The following is a 19755-nucleotide window of genomic DNA, read 5'->3' as shown; positions in this document are numbered from 1 at the left end:
AGGGTTTTTATTTAACATTTTTGTTAACAGACTCGGGTCCTTTGCGTTCCCAGTCGTTTCAAAAAACTTGTAAATTGCATTTCATTTGTTTTGCTTACTTAAACTATATTATTGACAATAAAAGTTGTTTCATCATTATAATACAAGTATGAACAATGCATCTTCTGAAAACAAACGTGTAGACCGGAAAGGGGTTTTCATGGGATGAAAGAAAAATACTATTCAAGTGCAACGTCACAATGATGGTATTGTTCTGGTTTTGTATATGCTTCCGACATCACTTAGTTTTAATTGAATACTTCTCACTATCAATAGACCAGCTGTCTATGATCTATCTTGTAAAGAGGAACTCTAACAGTTCTCAAGCACTGGTTGAATTGTGCGGTTATGACTTGGTATTACAAACTTCCATCTGCAGTATATAGAGGGTGAATATTAAATTATTACAATTTTAATGTGACAATAAAAAATGCAACTAGGTTTTTATAGACAGCGTTCGACAATACCTTTTTCGGACTAAGATATTTTTTTTAACAGACATTCTGAAACGAATGGACTTTTTATAATTCAAAGATGATTTTGGAGGAGTCCGACGGACATCTTTGACACAAAAACAAGGAGTCCGTCTCTTATTTCCTGGAGTCTCAGACCACCGGACTCCCGTTAGTGTCGAACACTGAAAGTATCCTAATTTTCAAATACTTGAGCTGACCTAGTATTTTATATTACAATATTTGATTAGTTTATTCTTGATGTGAATCTTTGATGTTGTTATAAACAAATGGTTTATCACGTTCAAAAGTGCTCGCTTCGAACAAAACGAAATAATATGTTTATAATACACTTGTACTTAAATACAAATATTTTTTTCTGATTTTTGCTTCAAGCATCTTTTAACCTGTCATTATAAATCTTTAAACTGCACGCCATGTATGAGGGGCACACTGAAATAAAAAAAAACACATTTACTATGGGTATTGGTCATTGAATGCTTGATTGCAAAAAATTGTTATTTAAAATAATTTATTAATTAAATAATAAGTAATAACGCAAAACATCATTCCAATTATATCGAAATGTGAACAAATAAAATAATATATATCCTCGAACACACCACTTATCATAGTTGATAAAAACAAGTGCAAGTAACTTATGTACTTAGTTAACTGCATTATTGTACGTATAAAACTAACTTCGATGCTTACTAACAAATATTCATTGTATTTTGTTTGTTTTCAGATGATGAGTATGTTAAGCTGAGTTATGACGATCGCTCCACGCTTGCTGAAGTTGACGTTGGTGTCCCCTGGTCAGTTCCGCTTGCTGAAGTTGACGTTAGTATTCCCTGGTCAGTTCTGACTAACTTCGGTATTGCAGCACACCTTAAGTCTAATGGAATCACTGTGGTGAAAGAAAATACGCACACTGACACTGCAACGTTTGAATGCAAACCAGAAAACAGGCATTTAATTAAATCTGTATTTGACCAGTTCATTAATACGTCTCTACGCTCACAAAAGGTCCGGTTCAGATCGGATTTAGCAGAAACACTTTTGATTAACAACGGAAGAATTAATGGTCAAGTGTTCGATTACATATGTAACGTATACAGAAATCAGAACGTGCGCGTATATAGGTGCACACTGTCTGGACATTTTTATGTTTGCGGCAAATCACAATCAGATGTGAATGAGGCGACACAAGTCATTTCACAATCAATTGTTGAAATTGTGTTAACAAAAACAGAATTAAAACAAGTTGAGACACACATATCAAGATGGAGTGGTAATTGTAAGCTATTCAAACATTTTTCAAGTGAATTTGCTACCAAATTCGTGGCAACAAGGGATGTCATGGAAGATTTGGATGGCAATGCTAAGCTGGATCAGATAATCAAGAATCCTTATATTGAAGCTGCGCTTATGTCAGATTGTGGTCAGATTAAGGAGAAGGTTATGGAACTTGCGACCACGCTTTGTGTCACTGTTTTACCCTACAAGGAGCACACAGGTATGCTGAAGATCGTAGGTACAAAGCAACACGTCACACAATTTACGTCGGAAGCAAGAACCGTGTTTGCCCAAAAGGATTACAAGTGTACGGCACCTGCGTCCAATATTTATTTAATTGATGATGAAGTTAAACGAATATCTCATAAGTATCACTGCACAGTGGACATAAACGTCACAATGACAGATGCTGATTCAATTGGAGCGAGACCGATTGCTAGTTGGGTAGATGTTGACGGAATAGGATTGCATTTAGTCCAGGGAGATCTGTTGAAGTTGAAGGTGGACGCTGTATTGCTACTAACTACCACATTAGGAGTCCCCGTGTGTGACTTATTAAAACAATCTTTAAGTAAGTAAAACCAATTGTTGACGTCTCAGCCGTTTTTCTGTATACTTCACATGAAAATTTTATAATTACATTAATATCAAAAAACGAATATAAAGAATGAATGGATATAAATAACACAATGTAATTACATCTCTGAAAATTATTCGTCAGAGTATGTTTGTAAAATAGTAAAGTACAAAACAAATGAAATAAAACTATCTTTCCAAAGACGTTTCACTGTGCTTTACAGTTACTAACAGCTAATGTTCATTATTTATGACATCATTTCTAACGGCATACTATGAACAAGTACAGAATACTCGCAGTAATCTATGCTTGCAAGTATAATAATATTGCATAATTATATAATGCTTGTTTGTCTTTTTCTGTACATAATTTGCAATCTATCAACCCTCTAGTGTACCCATACCCAAACCTCACCCTTACCCTTAATATGTACATCAATCGAAATTGTAAATTTTTGTTTAATCAAGTTTGGAATACCATAGAATGTGCGCATAAGCATAAGTACATAACTAAATGGCATGCGCCATTGGACAAATAAACTAGGCATTTGATTGATGATGTGATGATTTACCAGTTATTGCGTTGTGTATACAATTTTAAGTTCTTTTACAGAGAAATGTTTCATAAATGCATCGGGAACAGCTTCGTGCACAAAGTTAAAACTCGGAGAAACGTTCGTCAAGCAGGCAACGAAAGATAACCCATGCATAGTTATGCTTGCTGTGGCAAACCCTTCAAGTGACAGTATGGACAGTGTGGTGAACTCTATAACACAATTCTTCAAAGATGTGCTTAATGGTGACAAGTACAAATCAGTATCAATACACGCATCAACGACTGATTGTCATGCTCCAGATTTTTTGCAACAATTTATGAATGCCGCGTACACGAGTAAGCTTCAGTGCTACATTTGTTGTACACCTGACGAAAATGCCGCCTCTATTGCCAACGTGATAAACCAACATCACCTGCTTGAACAGATGTTTATGCGTTTAAGGCGAATATATGCGATGGACATGCAGTTTGAAGGTGCGTACGTTTATTTCAATTACCCTTACCCTTGTTAGTGAATGGCTGGTGGGGAAAGCAAATATGTTCGATTGTTTCTTGTCAAAAACAAAATCATATATCACAAGAGATGATATAAAGCTCACCTTTTCAAGCAAACGTGTGTGTACATTTAAACGGATATATTTTTGTTTAATTTGGCAGGCTTCTATCCTTTGGAGATTGATGTCCGGAGTGGTTCGCTCATAGAACAACGGGTACTGCATTCGTTATCAAGCTTAATTGCTCGTAATAAGAAGTATTACGTATTTAATAAATGCATATCTTTCTAGTGTAAAAGCTAAACATTTACATAAGAGAGGATCAAGAAGCTTAGTTCATACTTGCAAAGCATTCTGAGATCCATTTTATTTTTATAATTTTAAATGCAAATTGCTTTTTAGGGTGTATCATGCGAGTTTTAGCGTCAATACGCAGAGTAATACGTATGTTTGGTTACTTAAGCGTGATTTTAATGAGAAAGTGTTTTAACACGGGAAGTTCACTGTTTTAAACAGTGAACAATAACAGGTAAAAGTTTCGATGAGTTTTAACTATTTAAATGTGAAAGGACGTCATTATTTTGTCGGCATTGCGGTATTATTCCAGCATGAAATGCATTTAAATAAACGAAACTATGTTGGCCTCGGCGTAGATGATTTTACCACTCGTAATCCAAGAAAATAAATATTCTTCAAGGCTACCGTAATCAACTTATATCTTGTATTTGAACAAATTGGGTCGTTTGTGTGCAACACATATTGCTCAAATTTGTATGCCAATGTCAAGGTTTTATGCCAATAATTAGCTGGAGCATAGGTTTACTATAATGGGGACTTAAATATAATTTAGAGAACTATGGTCATCTGGATAGGCACTTTGCACAAAATAACAAAAACAAACATGACCGTTTGTCAGCAGTATCCTTATTATAGCTTCCATGCTTGCACTAAGACGAGTTTTTTAAATTCTTACTTTAATAATAGCGGAAAAAATAATTTATTTAAGAGAAACAATACCGAGTTGGTGTATTTTTAAAATCGTGCAACTTCTTTTAAAACTATGGTGGTGATGCATCTAGAGTTTACCTTTTAAGTGAAACTCGTACATAAACTGCATTTATTTCAAAGACAACATATTTAAGTGACCGTTACTAAAGGTAACGGTACTTTACGAAATATTACTTTCTTTCATCGTAAGGATGTCTAGGTCCGTGAATCAAGGATTTTAAACCACATACATACTTTGTTTTGAAAGCTTGGTTTGGTTTATACGAGTTTTGTTATTAAAATGAGATTTTTTACGTGCCTACAGATATTAAATTATATATGATTATTGTATTTGTTTATCGTTTTATTAATTAGGTAGAAGCTATTGTGAACACGGTCAATCGCAAATTAGTTCTCAACAAGGGTAAAATCTCCGCTCTAATTCTTAAACATGGCGGTACGTCCATTCAGACGGAATGCAACGAAAGATGTAAAGGTGAATTACCTGAAGGACAGTGCGTTGTAACAGAGGCGGGATCTCTGAAGACGAAAGGAATAAAACGTATAATTCACTGCGTGCTGCCAAAGTTCCAGAAAAATACCTTTCAGATGGTCAAGTTTTTATTTTCTATAATATATGTATTTGGGAAAATGATGACGCATTGGAAATGTTATCATACTTGTCCATAAACATGATGTTTAGAGAGCTAGATGTGTTTATTTATAATGTGTCGTTTCAACGGTTTACTCTTGCAATAAGTATTTTACTACCCAACAATTGGAAAGTTGTGTAGGGGTATATTAGAATTAGGTTGTCTTTCTGATCGTCCTAACATCGTTTCTTTGCCCTCGCATAATAATCTTGAAAACTCTAACAGGTATCAGCTTTAAACCTAACGTTAAAATATACCTCAATAAGAAGAATCGAATGCACATAAGCCTTAACTTATGCTTTCATACTTTTGTATTGCATTAATTTAATAAGGATGTTTACATTTTGTCCTCCTGTTTTGAAGTGTATTGCACATGAACCTGAACATAAGCTCCCGTTTTTAGTGTTATTGTTCTTTGCCTAATGCTATATTTGAAGTTTGATCGGTGCCATTCTCGAAATCTGTACGAGGTCACCGTGAGGTGTCAGCTACTTATGTAAGAACAAGTAAAACTATAAAAAAATTAGCAATGTGGCATACGTGGATATTCAAGACACGACATTGACAGTGCAAGTTGTAAAAATATACTTCATGAACTAGTGCTAATACTTTATAGTGTTGGTTAAATTGTTTACAGGTCATAAACAGAATGGTGAAGCTGTGTCTGTTAGAAGCAGACCGACATACGAGTACAGCGATTGCAATCCCGCTTATTGGTACTGGTCGAAATAAGTATCCTATGCGTGACACTATGTATGCCATGATAGCCGCTGCAAAAGAATACGAGATCGAGCGTGTTTGTGCTCATCTTGAAACTGTGTTGTTTGTCGCGCCTGAAAGTGATTTTATGGTAAAATACAATTCTTTTTATCAAATATTTATCATTTCGACAGCTAAACTGATGGTATCTCACAAGAACAAACGATGTTAGACAATGTCCGCACAGAGATTTGATTTTTCCGAGCAGAGCTGCAAATACCTGCACACAAAGTGATTATTGTCGATTCAAACATGATAGTAATTATACATGGTCTTTCATCTTTTTTTTTTTTCTATTAGATTCTTGACTATAAACCTTGCATGCATGGTTCAATTTCAAAGAAAATAGCGCTGATTTGCATGCCCACAGCTATAAGTTAACAGTCCTTTCAGTTTAAGGACATAATAAGTGAATGCCGTAGTTACCCTTCACCATTATGTTGAGGTAACTACCGGGGGGAATGTTGATAATGAAAGTGTTTTGTTGCATATTTCAGCAAGTAAAAGCTGTCAACGAAGATACATTTTCTGGCGATCTCATCATAAGCAAAGAAACACCAGCACTAAGTGAGTAGAACTCAAGTTATGTTTGGTTTGAAAAAATGCGCACGTATATAAACGTTAACTGTTAACTAAACTTAACCAATTTATATCGACAGTCCGCAATTTAACCGTTATTCTATCAGGCTCACAAGTGTATGTTTTATTTACTATACATGTATACGCAATTGATTGCATTGCAATTATTATTAAACAGCGATTGCAAACTTATTTACATGATTACGAAATTGTTGTGTTTCAACATGTTACAATTTAGATTGGACTTTGAATTGACTTGGAAGTTCAATACTGTGCTTAACGTCAATGGTTAATAATGAGTCTTAAATGAACATTGTTGATAGTTTGCTAAATGTTATTTGTGGCGTTGAGCTTACCGTTTACAAAGTATAGCAAGGTACATAGTTGCGTGTGTCAGTTCCAGGGCTGTATCAGCAGTTAAGCATTAAGGGAGAAAATGTTTTCGTACATGTTACAAACATATCGACAGTAAAGCGCATGCCAGTCTCTACAGTTATGTTCGATGTTACGGATACGAATGGTATATTATTTATTAATTATTGCTTTTACAAAATTTTCATTTATGTGTGGCCCATTACCGTACTGTACCAATCACAACTTGTCCGATGTTCCTTATTAATTTTTGCTTCGAACAACGTCTATTTTAAACATAATATTCCGTAAACCAATCATTCTTTTTTTGGAAAGTCAAGATCTATCAAATTAATCTTATGTGTGTCATTTCAACCATTTCGGTTTCCATATCAGACAAATATGTAATGATAAAAAGACATGTGTACGACGTGATTGTTTTCCTTTCGTGATTTCAAATACAACCTCAGTTCATTAAAAAACACATAATACAAAACCAGGCAGTTTCCACTGCCCTACAATGAAAACGTGCAACAACTCTTATATATGTGTACTAAATTTATTCAAATAAAACTGATTTAATAGCCTAAATAGCTTACGGCCTTCATCTATAACATTCAGTCAACTGAAATATGACTATTTTAAAATTAAGGTTTAAGTTAGTATTCAACATTTATATATGTATATGTGAATCTATAATACATTTGACATGCACACAAGTCAAATTAATAAGCCTTTGTACAAAGATAATTCGAGTTTATGTGAACTCAGATCAATATTTATCAAATACCGATTGTAATATAAACTTAACATGAATTTGTATTTTAAAAATACCAGGCCACTGCAAATTTTTATTTTATCTACTTCATAACTTTGTCATGCATTCCACTTCAGTTTGTCTTCTGGGTCATCATGCCAGTGATTTACAAATAATGCACCCTGGAATTTAAAACCGGGGGGGGGTAGTCTTGGGACAGCTCTTGCATGATCTAGATTATCTTAAATCAATACTATCCAAATTATATATAACCAACACATTTTAGATCATAATACCTAGAATGTCCGGGATGGACCTTTTACATATTCTGTTAAAAACTTTTATGGAACAATAAAATAAATTGTAAGAAACGGTTGTTAGGACTTACGTATTTTATCATCTTTATTGCGCGTCATAAACCGTCATACATACCGGCGAGAGAATGAGGGTTAGAAACAACCCTCTTACAGAAATGTTATGTATGAAGTGCTCAAAGTTAAATTGCTTGTATTGGTTTTAAAATGTAAATGTTTGATATCTATAAGGACCTGTTTACCAGATCACGTAACATCAATTGTTATTGTCTTAAGCGACTTGAGTGTATACACTTAATTGAACTATGTTTCAAAGATTAATCATATTTATTGTAGGAGTTTTTCTTTTACGTGGACCTGGACTTTTCTTATCTCAGTTTAGTAATACCTCTGACGCGATCAAAGCATGTGAGGGCAAGTCTGTAACAAGACTGGCCCTACGGTTGGGTCACGACACAACTGGTAAGTGTTTCAGAAAATTAATAAAATGTTACATCAGATTTACAAACTCATTTCGCAGACATTTAACATTCATAGTGCAACTCTGTCAGTCGGTATTATGTAAATAAGTTACTATTAAAACCATGCCGATTACCTAACAGATTCATGGTAATAACGAAAAATGTTGAACACCAAAAAACAACAACATAATAACAAAAAACACTTAAAGAATCTTCTCACCAGAGCGCAAATAGCTCGATGTTAGTTTGTGTGACCAGTTTGTGTCCGTCGTCGTTAGTCTTGCGTTTTCAACATCCAGCTCGATACTTCTTTAAGAGACCACATTTTCACACCATCTTGAAGCAATTTGGTCAGAATTTATATCTTGACACTATAAGTTGTAATCTTGTTCAAGAGTATACATAATTTACGCCACCAGGTCAAGTCTTCGAAAAACACTGTTTCTACTCTATAAGCCACATTTACGTCTCAATCTTGATAAAATGTGGTCAGAAATTTAATTATGCAAAACACCAAGACCAGTTTCGAATCTCTGTAACGTATGTATTAAAAGAAGGTTGAAATGTCAATTCTTCGAACATGTTTGTTTTTATATGAGAAGCCACATTTCATGCATGCCTCAGTCCTGAAGAAACTAAGTCATAAGGTTTATCGTTAGAACAACTATTATAAGCTTTAATCAAGTGAGTTCAAAGCTAAGTCATCATGTCAAATCTCTTTCTACTAAAACAGTCAGATTTATTACACCAAATTCTTGAGATCTTGATACTTCGTGGTTAAAATTCGAATTCACGTCAAGTGTGTCAAATCAATCTAAGTAGGTTAAATCTGATAAAAAAATCTTTTAACCCATCTTTAATAGTCTTCTATGGCTCAATATTATTGAAACTTTGTCAGAATGTTTATCTTAAATTTATGCCAAGGTCGAAGCTGGGTAAAGTGCGATAAAACAAACTAGATCATCCAGTCAAATCCAAGAGCAACCCTGTTAGCCACATTGTCTAAGTCTGAATGTTTGTTTAATTACCAATCTAAGCAAACTCAAAAAGATCCGCAAGTCTTTTCTTTGATTATTGTTTTACGTTTAACTCATGTGATCACTTAAGGACTATTGTTGGCCTCAAGTTTTCTAGCTTATGCCTGTGCCAAGAGGTGTTTGTTAATTTGTTTGTAGCATTCCATTTTATCTACCCGGTAGGTAAGGCATATAGCAGTCGCACTGTGTGTCGTTCGTTACTCTACCCGTTTGTCCGTCCGTCCGGCATCCGTTTTTCGATTCTTTTCCTGAACGCTTTTAGATATTTGCCTGATTGTTGGTGTGTGAATCTGCATGACTTATAGATCAAGTTCGAGTTTCGTTCCGGTTTATCGATTTTTTTACGGAGTTACGGGCCTTGGACTTAATTTTTTTCTCTTACATGGTTGCCTCTAGGCTTAAGTGTTCAGTAAGGGGCATTGTGTTTCATAAATACAGCTCTTTATTTATTTTATTGAAATCGATTTAATACTTAATAATCAAATTATTTGGTTTATTTCCACTAGCTTTTCATATATGTCCATTTATTCACAGTGTATACGTATAAGAATAAATTTTTTTTTTCAGAGCGCTGCATGGTTGCAATTCGCTCAATAATTGATGGAATAAACACGGCAAGCTCCTACGAGTACCTACAACATGTGTTCATTATTCTTCCAAACCGTATTTACAATGACACAATCTATAAGTTAACTGAAGTCACCACAAAGTCACAGCGGTTGTCATCGCTATGTATGTATGACGAATTTCATGTTCATATAACTATGTTTTTTTGTTCAATTATCCGATATAGATTTAAAGATTTAAAAGGAACCCGTTATTTTGCTCCGATGACATATAAATCAGATTATTGAAAAAGCGTCTTTCCTTTCTTAGCTTACCCGGGTTATGCAACATTTATGATTTATATAGACTTATTAATCAAATACACTGTATTATCTGATTATATGAAAGCACTTGTTTTTGGCAACGTCCGGGGAAGGAGGTAGATTAATACTTATGAGACAAAATACAAATGATACCCCAAACACGGAAAGTGTTGTATTTGGTTTGCAAAATTACACAGTGGACTTCTTCTTGTTAAAATGAGGCCCATATTCAAATAAAACAAAAGCTGAAACGTACTATATGTCTTTTATATGGAGATAATGAGACAATGCAGACTTATAATGTTTACCGTATTATTATAAAGAGATATATGCATACAGTGATCCATATTAGTCTGCAATGATATTTCATATAATACAAACTATACATAAAATAAATCTCATACCACGATTGCAAATTCTTTGCTTCAGTTTTTGCACCCGAATGGTTACCAAAAGAAGACAACGCGGTTGTCGCAAGAGTCACGGTTTTAGGACTTGCAAACGAAGCAGTGGACGCATGTTTCACGCATATCAATGCGATGATACAGGGTGATTTATGGTAATTGTCACCAGACGTTTTTTCTTTAACATTATTTTGTGTGCTTGATTGCATCGAAAGACCTTAAGCAAATATCATTTCTTCTACCGATTCGTATCTGATTACTTTCAATTGTAACATGATTATTATATAATTTACATGAAACGAATGTAGTGTTCTAATGCATATAAATGTGTTTAAAACGCAACACAAATTCGCCTTTTATAGTCAAAGAAAATTGCGTTGAACTTAAATATATTTGATTGTTCCAAATTGTAGAGAATTGTCTTGGCGTTTATTTTTAATGTATTTAGATCATGTTGCATTTTTATAATGTTACAAGCTTACAATCAAGCATGCATTAAAATAGTAACGTGTGCTTACACAACAGTAATGATTGTTTGAAGCAACCTGTTTACCGAATAAAGAAGTGAACTTTAGCCTTTTATTGGCATGAAATCTCGATGCAGGCCTCAATACTTTATCCAACAATTATTAACTCGAAGTAGTGTTGCTATCGTAGCTGAGACTCATGAGGGTAATTAAGCGCAACAGTGGTATCAAATTTGCTATTATTGTCTGTTTTCAGTCCGACTAAAGAAACGAACGTGGATGATGACTTTGTTAATATTAGTTTTGAACACAATATGAACTCAGAAGTGAGCCAAACGGTATGTGAAAGTGTGTGTTGTCTTTAACTAAATGAGGTTCTGCTCTTTACTAAAAAAACTTCGTCTGTAGTATGGGTGTCTAGAACAAATAAGTTTAATACGTATGCGCATTTGCTACTGGTAAACCAAATAACCCGGAATAAGAAATAGTTGGTTAACTTGTCGGTTTGATATTAAAACTATTACACATGCTGAAAACTCTAGCTAAACACATTAAAAGAACAATCTACTTTAAACGATAAAGATCGCCATACCAAAAGCGGAGTTTTCTTTTATCAAAACAAAATGTGTATTTGATGGTTGTATTGTTTCTTAACATTGTGTTTTGTATTTTAGGAATTGTATGAGATGACTGCATTAATAAACTGTGGGATAATTCAGTATTTGTTAGAGTCAGAGCGCCTAGACACCTGGTTACAGGATGTTAAGACAATATTCGGACTGAAAATTATCAAAAACCTTTCGGAAATAAAAGTGGCAGGGACTTTCGATGCCATTATTGAAATTGAAAAATACCTGCTAAATGAGTTTCCTAGAAGTCCTTCAACGCGTAACCAAGGGCATAAAATCAATACATCTAATACCAGACAAAATCCGAGCACACCATTGAGTTCAATGGCGACGTTGTCTGAATCAAAAGGCAATGATTATTACACGTATGATTTCGGAAATGTGAATGTTAAACTAACTATCGGTGACATTTTACAATGTAACGAGAACTGTGTTGTTTCCCCTACTCACAAGACTAGTGAGAAAAAGTTTTGGCTATCAAAAAGCCTTTTCGAACGTGGTGGCGATGCGTACAGAAAACTGTTTGCAGTGAAAAAAGAAAAGCTATATCCCAACGAATGTTGCGTGACAAAAGCGGATGCCCTTTCATGTAAACGAGTTATTCACGTACGCGTTCCGAAGTTCAAAGCGTGTAATAACGACACACAATTGCTGCTAGAGGGAATCTTTTTGAACTGTTTTGAAACTGCATCTGCATATGGATACAACAGCATTGCTATTCCTGCTATCGGAACGGGTTAGTATAAAGGTTTTGTTTGCAATTCTAGAATTCTAGAATAGGGGTAGTATATTAGGAAGTATTTTCTTTCAATAGTTGGATTTTTAAGTCCTGTTTATTGGGGTAAGGCGGAAGCCGGGCATATGCATTTTAACTTTCGTTTGGATGTAGGTTCTGAAATTACGTGTTCATGTTGCATACAAATATAGGTGTTTAATAATCAGTTAAACTTTAAAAACCAAGCAGTGTCTTAGTTTACTTTTTTAATATTTAGTTTACCTCAAGCACATAAATTAAAAGAATAATGACACACTGATTTTCATGATACTTTTATATGCTTTCAGGAAATGGTTCGGACATTGAAATATTAGAACTTAGTGCCCAGCAAATTGCTAGAGCGATTGGCGATATTAACCGAAACAACACTTTGCTGAATCACATACATATAGTTCTTGAAACAAAGGAATATTTAGAAGTATTTGATAAATTGATAAAAACTATAGACAGTGAAAGTGCGCCCAATGTATGCAAAAATTTACCTCCAGTGCAGAGAAGAAACGTAAAAGTTGTATTCCAACACGGAAACGAATGTAATATCGACACACTAATTGTACATGATGGCGGAAATATCTCGATCAAAAGTTTCGATGATTTCATGGAAAATTCTAAAAGTGTAAATGTCAAGCAAAGTATTGGCAGCAATTTTGCCAGCATTAGGAATGTGTTGTCGTGTGACCTACCATTATGGAATCCAGAAATATTCGACGATATATTAGTCTTCGGAAGACATGTTCAACAAATATCAGAATCTATTTTTGAGATGGTTATACAAAATAAATGGCGGTCAATTGGTATTCCATTGTTTGGAAAAAGCGGTAAACTTAACTGTTTTTCTTAAAATTTGGTTTTTAGACGCTTCTCAGATTTAATGAAACGAACTATACATTCACACTCCGTCCGTCATGTCAAACTGTAAGTGTCTCATTATGTATGTATACATAAATTACGTAAATAAACTCGATTAAATTGGGTGCGGCATTTTTTCAGAAAGTAATATACTGCAGTATGTATTCTTGAGTAAAACTGAGATGTAAAGCTCTTGTGACTTGGTCAAACTATAATTATTTTGATTATCTCCAACTTAATTATTTATTGTGATCGTGGTTAAGTTGTGGTCATAAACTTTAGCACATGATAATACGATTTTCATGGACTAAACAGATAACCTGTGATTATCAGTAATGCGATTGGCGTTATATTAGTTACTTTATTTGTTAGTGAAGATAAAAATTGGAATTTGTGACGTGTCTTTATTAGAAATGTTGATTTTATTTGTTGGTTTGTGGTGGCAACAATTATAATAATTTCTCATGTATGTTTTCAGTCGACGAAAGGCGCTTTCAGTCACCCGTACGACAGTCAAGTGCAGCAATTGTACGAGGATTGAAGGCGTTGGAAGTAAAATTGAAGTCACAGCTTGAAATCTATATTATCTGTGACAACGGTGCACATTTAAAGATGTTTAACGACATCTTACAAAGAGAATTACTGTAATTATAACATTGGAATGATACATGAACACGGACATCACAATTGTGTTATAATGCCTTAAATGATCATATACCAATGTGGCGGAGTTTCAACGTATCTAAATGTTTTAAAACAAGTTACTATTTTAAATAAAATTGATGGAATAATACAATGCGAGACATTCGTGTGAACACATCGTGTGCAATTTCGATTCGTTATTGAAGTAAATTTTGCAACACTGTAATCAATTTAAAGTCTGCGTACTGTTTACGGTTTATTAGGAATATAATTGCTGTTTATATTAATCCTTATAAAAACATAGTCTCTACGTCGTAATACTTTGGAATATTAATGCACATGTGAAAAAAAGTTTTTGTTTCTGTTTCATACCGTGTGTGTGCGAACATTTTTCTCGGCGTTTATTGTATGTAGTGGATGACATATTCGTTTTAGCTATTGTATATGTGCTTTTTGTACCCCGCCAAGAGCGTGGGGTATAGAATTGGCATGGTCGGAGAGTCAATCTATCCCTCCGTCCGGCTGTCACACACTTGTCAGTGCTTTATTTTATAAACTATATAATGTATCAATATGATAATTCACGTGTGTGTTGAAATCAATGTGAAAGTGTTATGCACATGCACTATAACCATACACTTCCTTCTAAATATTTTTTTTTGTTTGTGTTTGTTTGCATATGATATAACTTTTCATGGATATCTTTCATATAGGATACAGTATTTCAACAAGAAACGTCATGGGTGTAAACATGTCATTTGGGAGAATTATGTCGTACAAGATCCATAAATCAACTCTCAAATACGATTTATTGCCCTTTGTTGTTCGATACGATGCAACTGTTCAGGGCAAGATCTCAGATAATCAGATTTTAAGATGAAACTTCATGTGCGCAAAAATATCACGTAGGAAAATTGCAATGCATAAAGCAACACTTCACTAAATTAGTATTTAGGATTACACCGTATATCAAGGGATTCACACCAGTCCATAAACACAATCAATTTGGCTGGGGACAGCAATTCAATAAAGTTACTTGTTTAGCATTTTATTTTTGGACGCAACGGTAGCCACAGTATTAACAAAATACTTGATTCGCACATAATTATAGTTTGCCTTTCAACAGAGAGAGATCCAGATAGCTTACTCCAGATATCATCTGCAATTTCCCTACAAGAAATTCACTCAAGGTGTGCACAAACGTGCTAATAAACTGTCCATTGTTCAAATAACTTTATATATAAATTGGACGTAGAGGGGTTTTAATAAATGAAAGAAAGCAAATTCGTTTTATCATTTTTAACACATGCCGTTCATGTATCGTCAAAACGTTTCAAGCATTAGTGGCAATATTGTTATAAACTTATGACTTAAAAGATTTCATGTTGACGAATGTGTGCAGGCCTGCTTGTATTGGCAATTGTTTTATTCCCATTATTGTATTATCGTTATTACACATATTTTGATGATTGTATGTTTTAAGTTAGCACGCACTAAATTAATTGCTGTTTGGAGCTTACATGAGCACAACGTGCTGATGGTGAGCTTCCGTGGTCGCCTTTAATTCGTCGGCCATCATGCGTGGTCAACATTAACCTTATGGGCGTTCTAGAAGACACATTTATTGCCCAATATTCATGAACATTGGTCAGAATATTTGTCCCAATATAATCTTAGCTGATCTTGAAACTAGGTAACGTTGAGACCAAGTCTCTAGAGCAAGTAAAAAAACGTGGAGACAATAGAGGCTTCTTTTTTGTTTTTGCTTGATTTTAATGAAACCTGGTCAGAACAATTGTTTTTATGAAATCTCATCAGAGCTTTAAACTTGGTAACGTATAATTTTACACTACGTCAATTTTTTTTTTAAGCCGTCGAACACTTTAGACACCATATTAATCGACCAATTTACTTTAAAACTTGTTCAGAACATTCGCCCAAATTATTACTCAGCAAAGTTTTAAAAGGGGGCATATGGGGTAAAAAATACTTGGTCAAATGAATGACGTCACTTTTCTGCGAAGAGTGTTAACAATAAAGTATTGTGCAATAAGGCTGGCATTTTTCATGATGTGCCTTTATTACAACCATTTGAATGATCTTTACGTCGTAAGATTCACCCATGAAACACGCTCAGAACATTCTAACAGTTGTTTTTTATGGTCTCTGGCAGGCGTTCGAAAAATATTGTGGTGTGATCAAAAGCCTGGTTAATCTTGTGGGAAACCGTGTGAACGCCACAAGCCAAATTGTTTATTTAATTGAGGTCTCAGGTGAGTTCCGTATGGTATTAAGTCCGCTTCTTTGAATAAATCTGTGTATGTTGCTTAAAATGAGTGCATGTGTTCGGACTATGCGACATTTATCTTGTTGTTAAAGATTTATTGTCCCCTACCGGTTTCACCGGAGGGGACTTATGGTTTGCGCTCTGTGTGTCCGTGAGTCCGTCACACTTTTCTGGATCCTGCGTTAACATAAAAAGTTCATTTTTTTCATGAAACTTGAAACATTAATAGATGGCAATATGGACATAATGACGTCATTTCATTATGTTCCTACGTCAAAAATTATGGTTGCTATGGCAACAAATATTTATAAAAAAATATGACAATGGTGGAGCCGGTAGGGGACATATATTGCTTGGCAATAATCTTGTTAATAATATGTCTTGTTATAGTGCATGTTTTATAATTGTAATGAAAAATATATCATGTTCATTTACTAAATACCTCTCAAGTACAGCTACTTTACGTAACTTATATGCTTTCTTCCAACTTAGTAACTGATGCATACTAACAAAAACACTTGAAAGTTGAATGTTAAGGTTTTGTATTTAATTGGTTATTAAATTGATACATTAACATTGATAAAAAGTATAATGAGGAATCGCAGGCTTTGACGAATAATGAAATAATCATTTGGAACATTATGTTGTTGTTTTTATATTACGATTTATTTGAGAAAATAAAAGACCTTACTTGAGTGTGTGCTAATTATTCACTCAATAATAATAATATTCCGCTTTGTTTCATAAACTTAAGTAAAAATATAATATCAAATTTGATATTTCCTATTGCCATTGTATTAAAATGCTAATGCACGTTGTGACTACATCCCCAATCCGTGAACAAATAAGAAGAACAAAACATCGAAATAGCGCAAGGCAGTGTTTATGAACGCTCAATTAGCCAGCGAAAGAATCATTTATCAGAGAATATAATTATATTTAAAATAAGTACACATGTACTGTTTGTGTAGAGCTGAGTTATTAACAATGTGGCAAATGAGCATTTTAGATATCTTAATCATGTAAGCAAAAAGTAATGAATGCACTTAATTTGAAATAGCGAAGTAACTTTAATGACGAAGAAAATGTAAAACAATCAATTCGTTTGTGGACGATTTACAATAAAGAAAAATCAGTAGATAACAAAGCGTCTGTTGCTCTTTTCATCGATAATTTGGATAATAATTTTAGATCTAACGTAGCTTATATTCCGAAAGCCAGCATGGTCCAGTGGTAGCTTAATAATCATGTTGCAAATATTGAAAGAACACTTTCGTAATACTATTGTTACACAAGTTTCGTAATACTATTGTTACTCGGGGACATTTAATTTGATTGATATGAGCATATTCAGAAAAAATTATTTAACCAGCATAGTGTAAGTTTTCACTGGTATGGGGGGTTTTGTTATGTTTGAAAGAAGGTCCTGTTTAAATTGATGAAATGGCCTATTTGATAAACAGGTACAGTATGAACTAAATTTATTAATGAATGTATCTATAAACTAGTTAGCGCTCTTATCACAGGCATTTTTTCGGCGTAGCTGTTTAACGCCACTTTTGACCTTTCCTGACCTTTGTAAGTGTCCAATAAAATTTCCCGCGTCTAGACACGAATGAAGACACTTCATTTATTCCATTGGCTGATTTGTGCATACCACCAGAACATTGGAAACATGACCACGTCTTTGTAATACTGTTTACTGCGTGTTCAGCATGAAACAATTTTATCTCTAATGAAAAGGCTTGATAGATAGAACAGTTTTACACACAACTCTCGATATCAATACAGTTTGCGCGTGCACCTTTTATTTTCAGAGGATTGCCAGCGCCAGAGCGTTTGTACATAAAGGCTATGTTCTCATATTTAGTAATTACTTCCATATACCTGTCTGTGTACTAGTATATTTAAGTTCATAAAAGTATCGTTTTCCCTATCCTGATATTCATTTTGGCCAAACCATTTTAAATTGTTTTCGAAATTGAATATTTAACATGTAAAAGTATAAAGTTTTAAACAAGCCGTCGTTCCAGCAGTGGAAGAGTGGCCTAAATTTAATGAATTGCATTCCAACCCGCAAGGTATCAGGGTCAGTTCACGGCCAGTAAAATAATCGTTATATAATATAGACGCTATCGCGTGAACTAGATGAACTGGAATTTTTTTTTAGACCAGAAATATGTACAATGATATTCAGCGATATAATTATGGTTTGTCAATAATAGATTCGTAATGTGTTTTCAACAATATCATGATAAATATATTTTTTTTATTAATTTATCAAGAATTATTCCACAATATTGACTTATGTATTAAGCATGAGCGCGATGATTCTCGATACTTTAAATAATCGAATCAAATAGCAATGCCCGACAAACCACTAAAACAGGTTTTTCGAAGAACGCGCGTATAAATATTTAGAATATGTACGGATACTTCGGGTGTGGCCGGTTGACTCATATGTTTTAATTTTACTTCCATCGTTGTTTTGGTTTTCTGTTTTGTATCTATAGGTTTATGACCAGCAATATGTAATAATGTTAAATAAGCCGCGAAAACTCCGCGTAACATCCCGTACTGCGTGTGATTGAGCTAAGAACTGCACAGGAAAAGACATTCGCTATTTTTGATCTCATTCATTGAACTCTTTACCTTTCACCAACTCCAACCAGAATCAACGCCGTATATCTTTTTTTTAAAGATATATCTTGTTCAACATATTGACGGCAATACTATTATATCGTACTGCTCAAAAGCTCTTTAATTCGCAACAATTTCATAAATCTTCTAATTGCTCAAAAACTGTGCAAGAAATCGAATTGAAATTTAACACATTGTGTTTTGAGAGCAATATCTGAAAAACTGCATTAAAATCGTTGATCCGTGCTGCTCTAATACTTTTCGATCAGGTGCGCGTGTGGTCTCCTCGGGCGTGCTAATTGAAGTATGTGATGGTCTCTTTCATAGTATTATTTTCTCCGGAAAATATGTTCGAAAAACAACAACATATGGCCTGTTCTTTTTTATTGAAAGGCGTGTATAGATGATGATGCGATTACGGGTCGTATTTGATCACACGCTCGTACAAGCATCGTATTTAAAAATGTACCACAATACTTTGCCATCAACCATACCCAATCCCAATACTTATTTTACATTTGTAATACAAATTGGAGATCGGTGTGAAGACGAGACCTTTAACACTTTGAAACCTACGGAAACCTGACCGTTTTCATAAACGAATGAGCATTCCATCGACAATCAGCTTGTATTATGGGTTCTTAATGAGAAACATGTATCAATCTGCAATCACAGAAATGTATTGACATAACTGAACAGCCAAACATATATTCCTATTTATGTAATTTTTGATTGAGATTCTCTTTAAAAAGAAATCACTGAATGTCTTTTTAGATGAATAATTGCGTGACATTATTGTGAGGTTCTGATGCTTATTTCATAGTGTAATGATAATTTATCGAATCGTTGATCAATTCGAAAACATTTTCTATGGGATAT

General features: G+C 34.1%; 1 protein-coding gene across 1 annotated transcript in view; it reads left to right on the top strand.

The window, feature by feature from the left end:
• The window catches only part of LOC127840602 (uncharacterized), a 35577-nt gene extending 18646 nt beyond the window's left edge, over positions 1-16931 (top strand). The window contains exons 4-17 of the mRNA XM_052369010.1: positions 1240-2361; positions 2980-3396; positions 3580-3632; positions 4779-5015; positions 5694-5906; positions 6313-6382; positions 6792-6914; positions 8153-8278; positions 9882-10046; positions 10613-10742; positions 11311-11392; positions 11729-12419; positions 12746-13276; positions 13786-16931. Coding sequence (XP_052224970.1) covers positions 1240-2361; positions 2980-3396; positions 3580-3632; positions 4779-5015; positions 5694-5906; positions 6313-6382; positions 6792-6914; positions 8153-8278; positions 9882-10046; positions 10613-10742; positions 11311-11392; positions 11729-12419; positions 12746-13276; positions 13786-13955 — 4130 coding nt within the window. The 3' untranslated portion in view covers positions 13956-16931. The remainder of the gene's footprint in view (positions 1-1239; positions 2362-2979; positions 3397-3579; positions 3633-4778; positions 5016-5693; positions 5907-6312; positions 6383-6791; positions 6915-8152; positions 8279-9881; positions 10047-10612; positions 10743-11310; positions 11393-11728; positions 12420-12745; positions 13277-13785) is intronic.
• Positions 16932-19755: the final 2824 nt, after the last annotated feature.

The sequence above is a fragment of the Dreissena polymorpha genome, chromosome 8 (genome assembly GCF_020536995.1).
Source record: "Dreissena polymorpha isolate Duluth1 chromosome 8, UMN_Dpol_1.0, whole genome shotgun sequence".
NCBI lineage: Eukaryota > Metazoa > Mollusca > Bivalvia > Myida > Dreissenidae > Dreissena > Dreissena polymorpha.
Note: the sequence above shows the minus strand (reverse complement) of the source record. Positions and strands in the feature narration are given on the sequence as shown.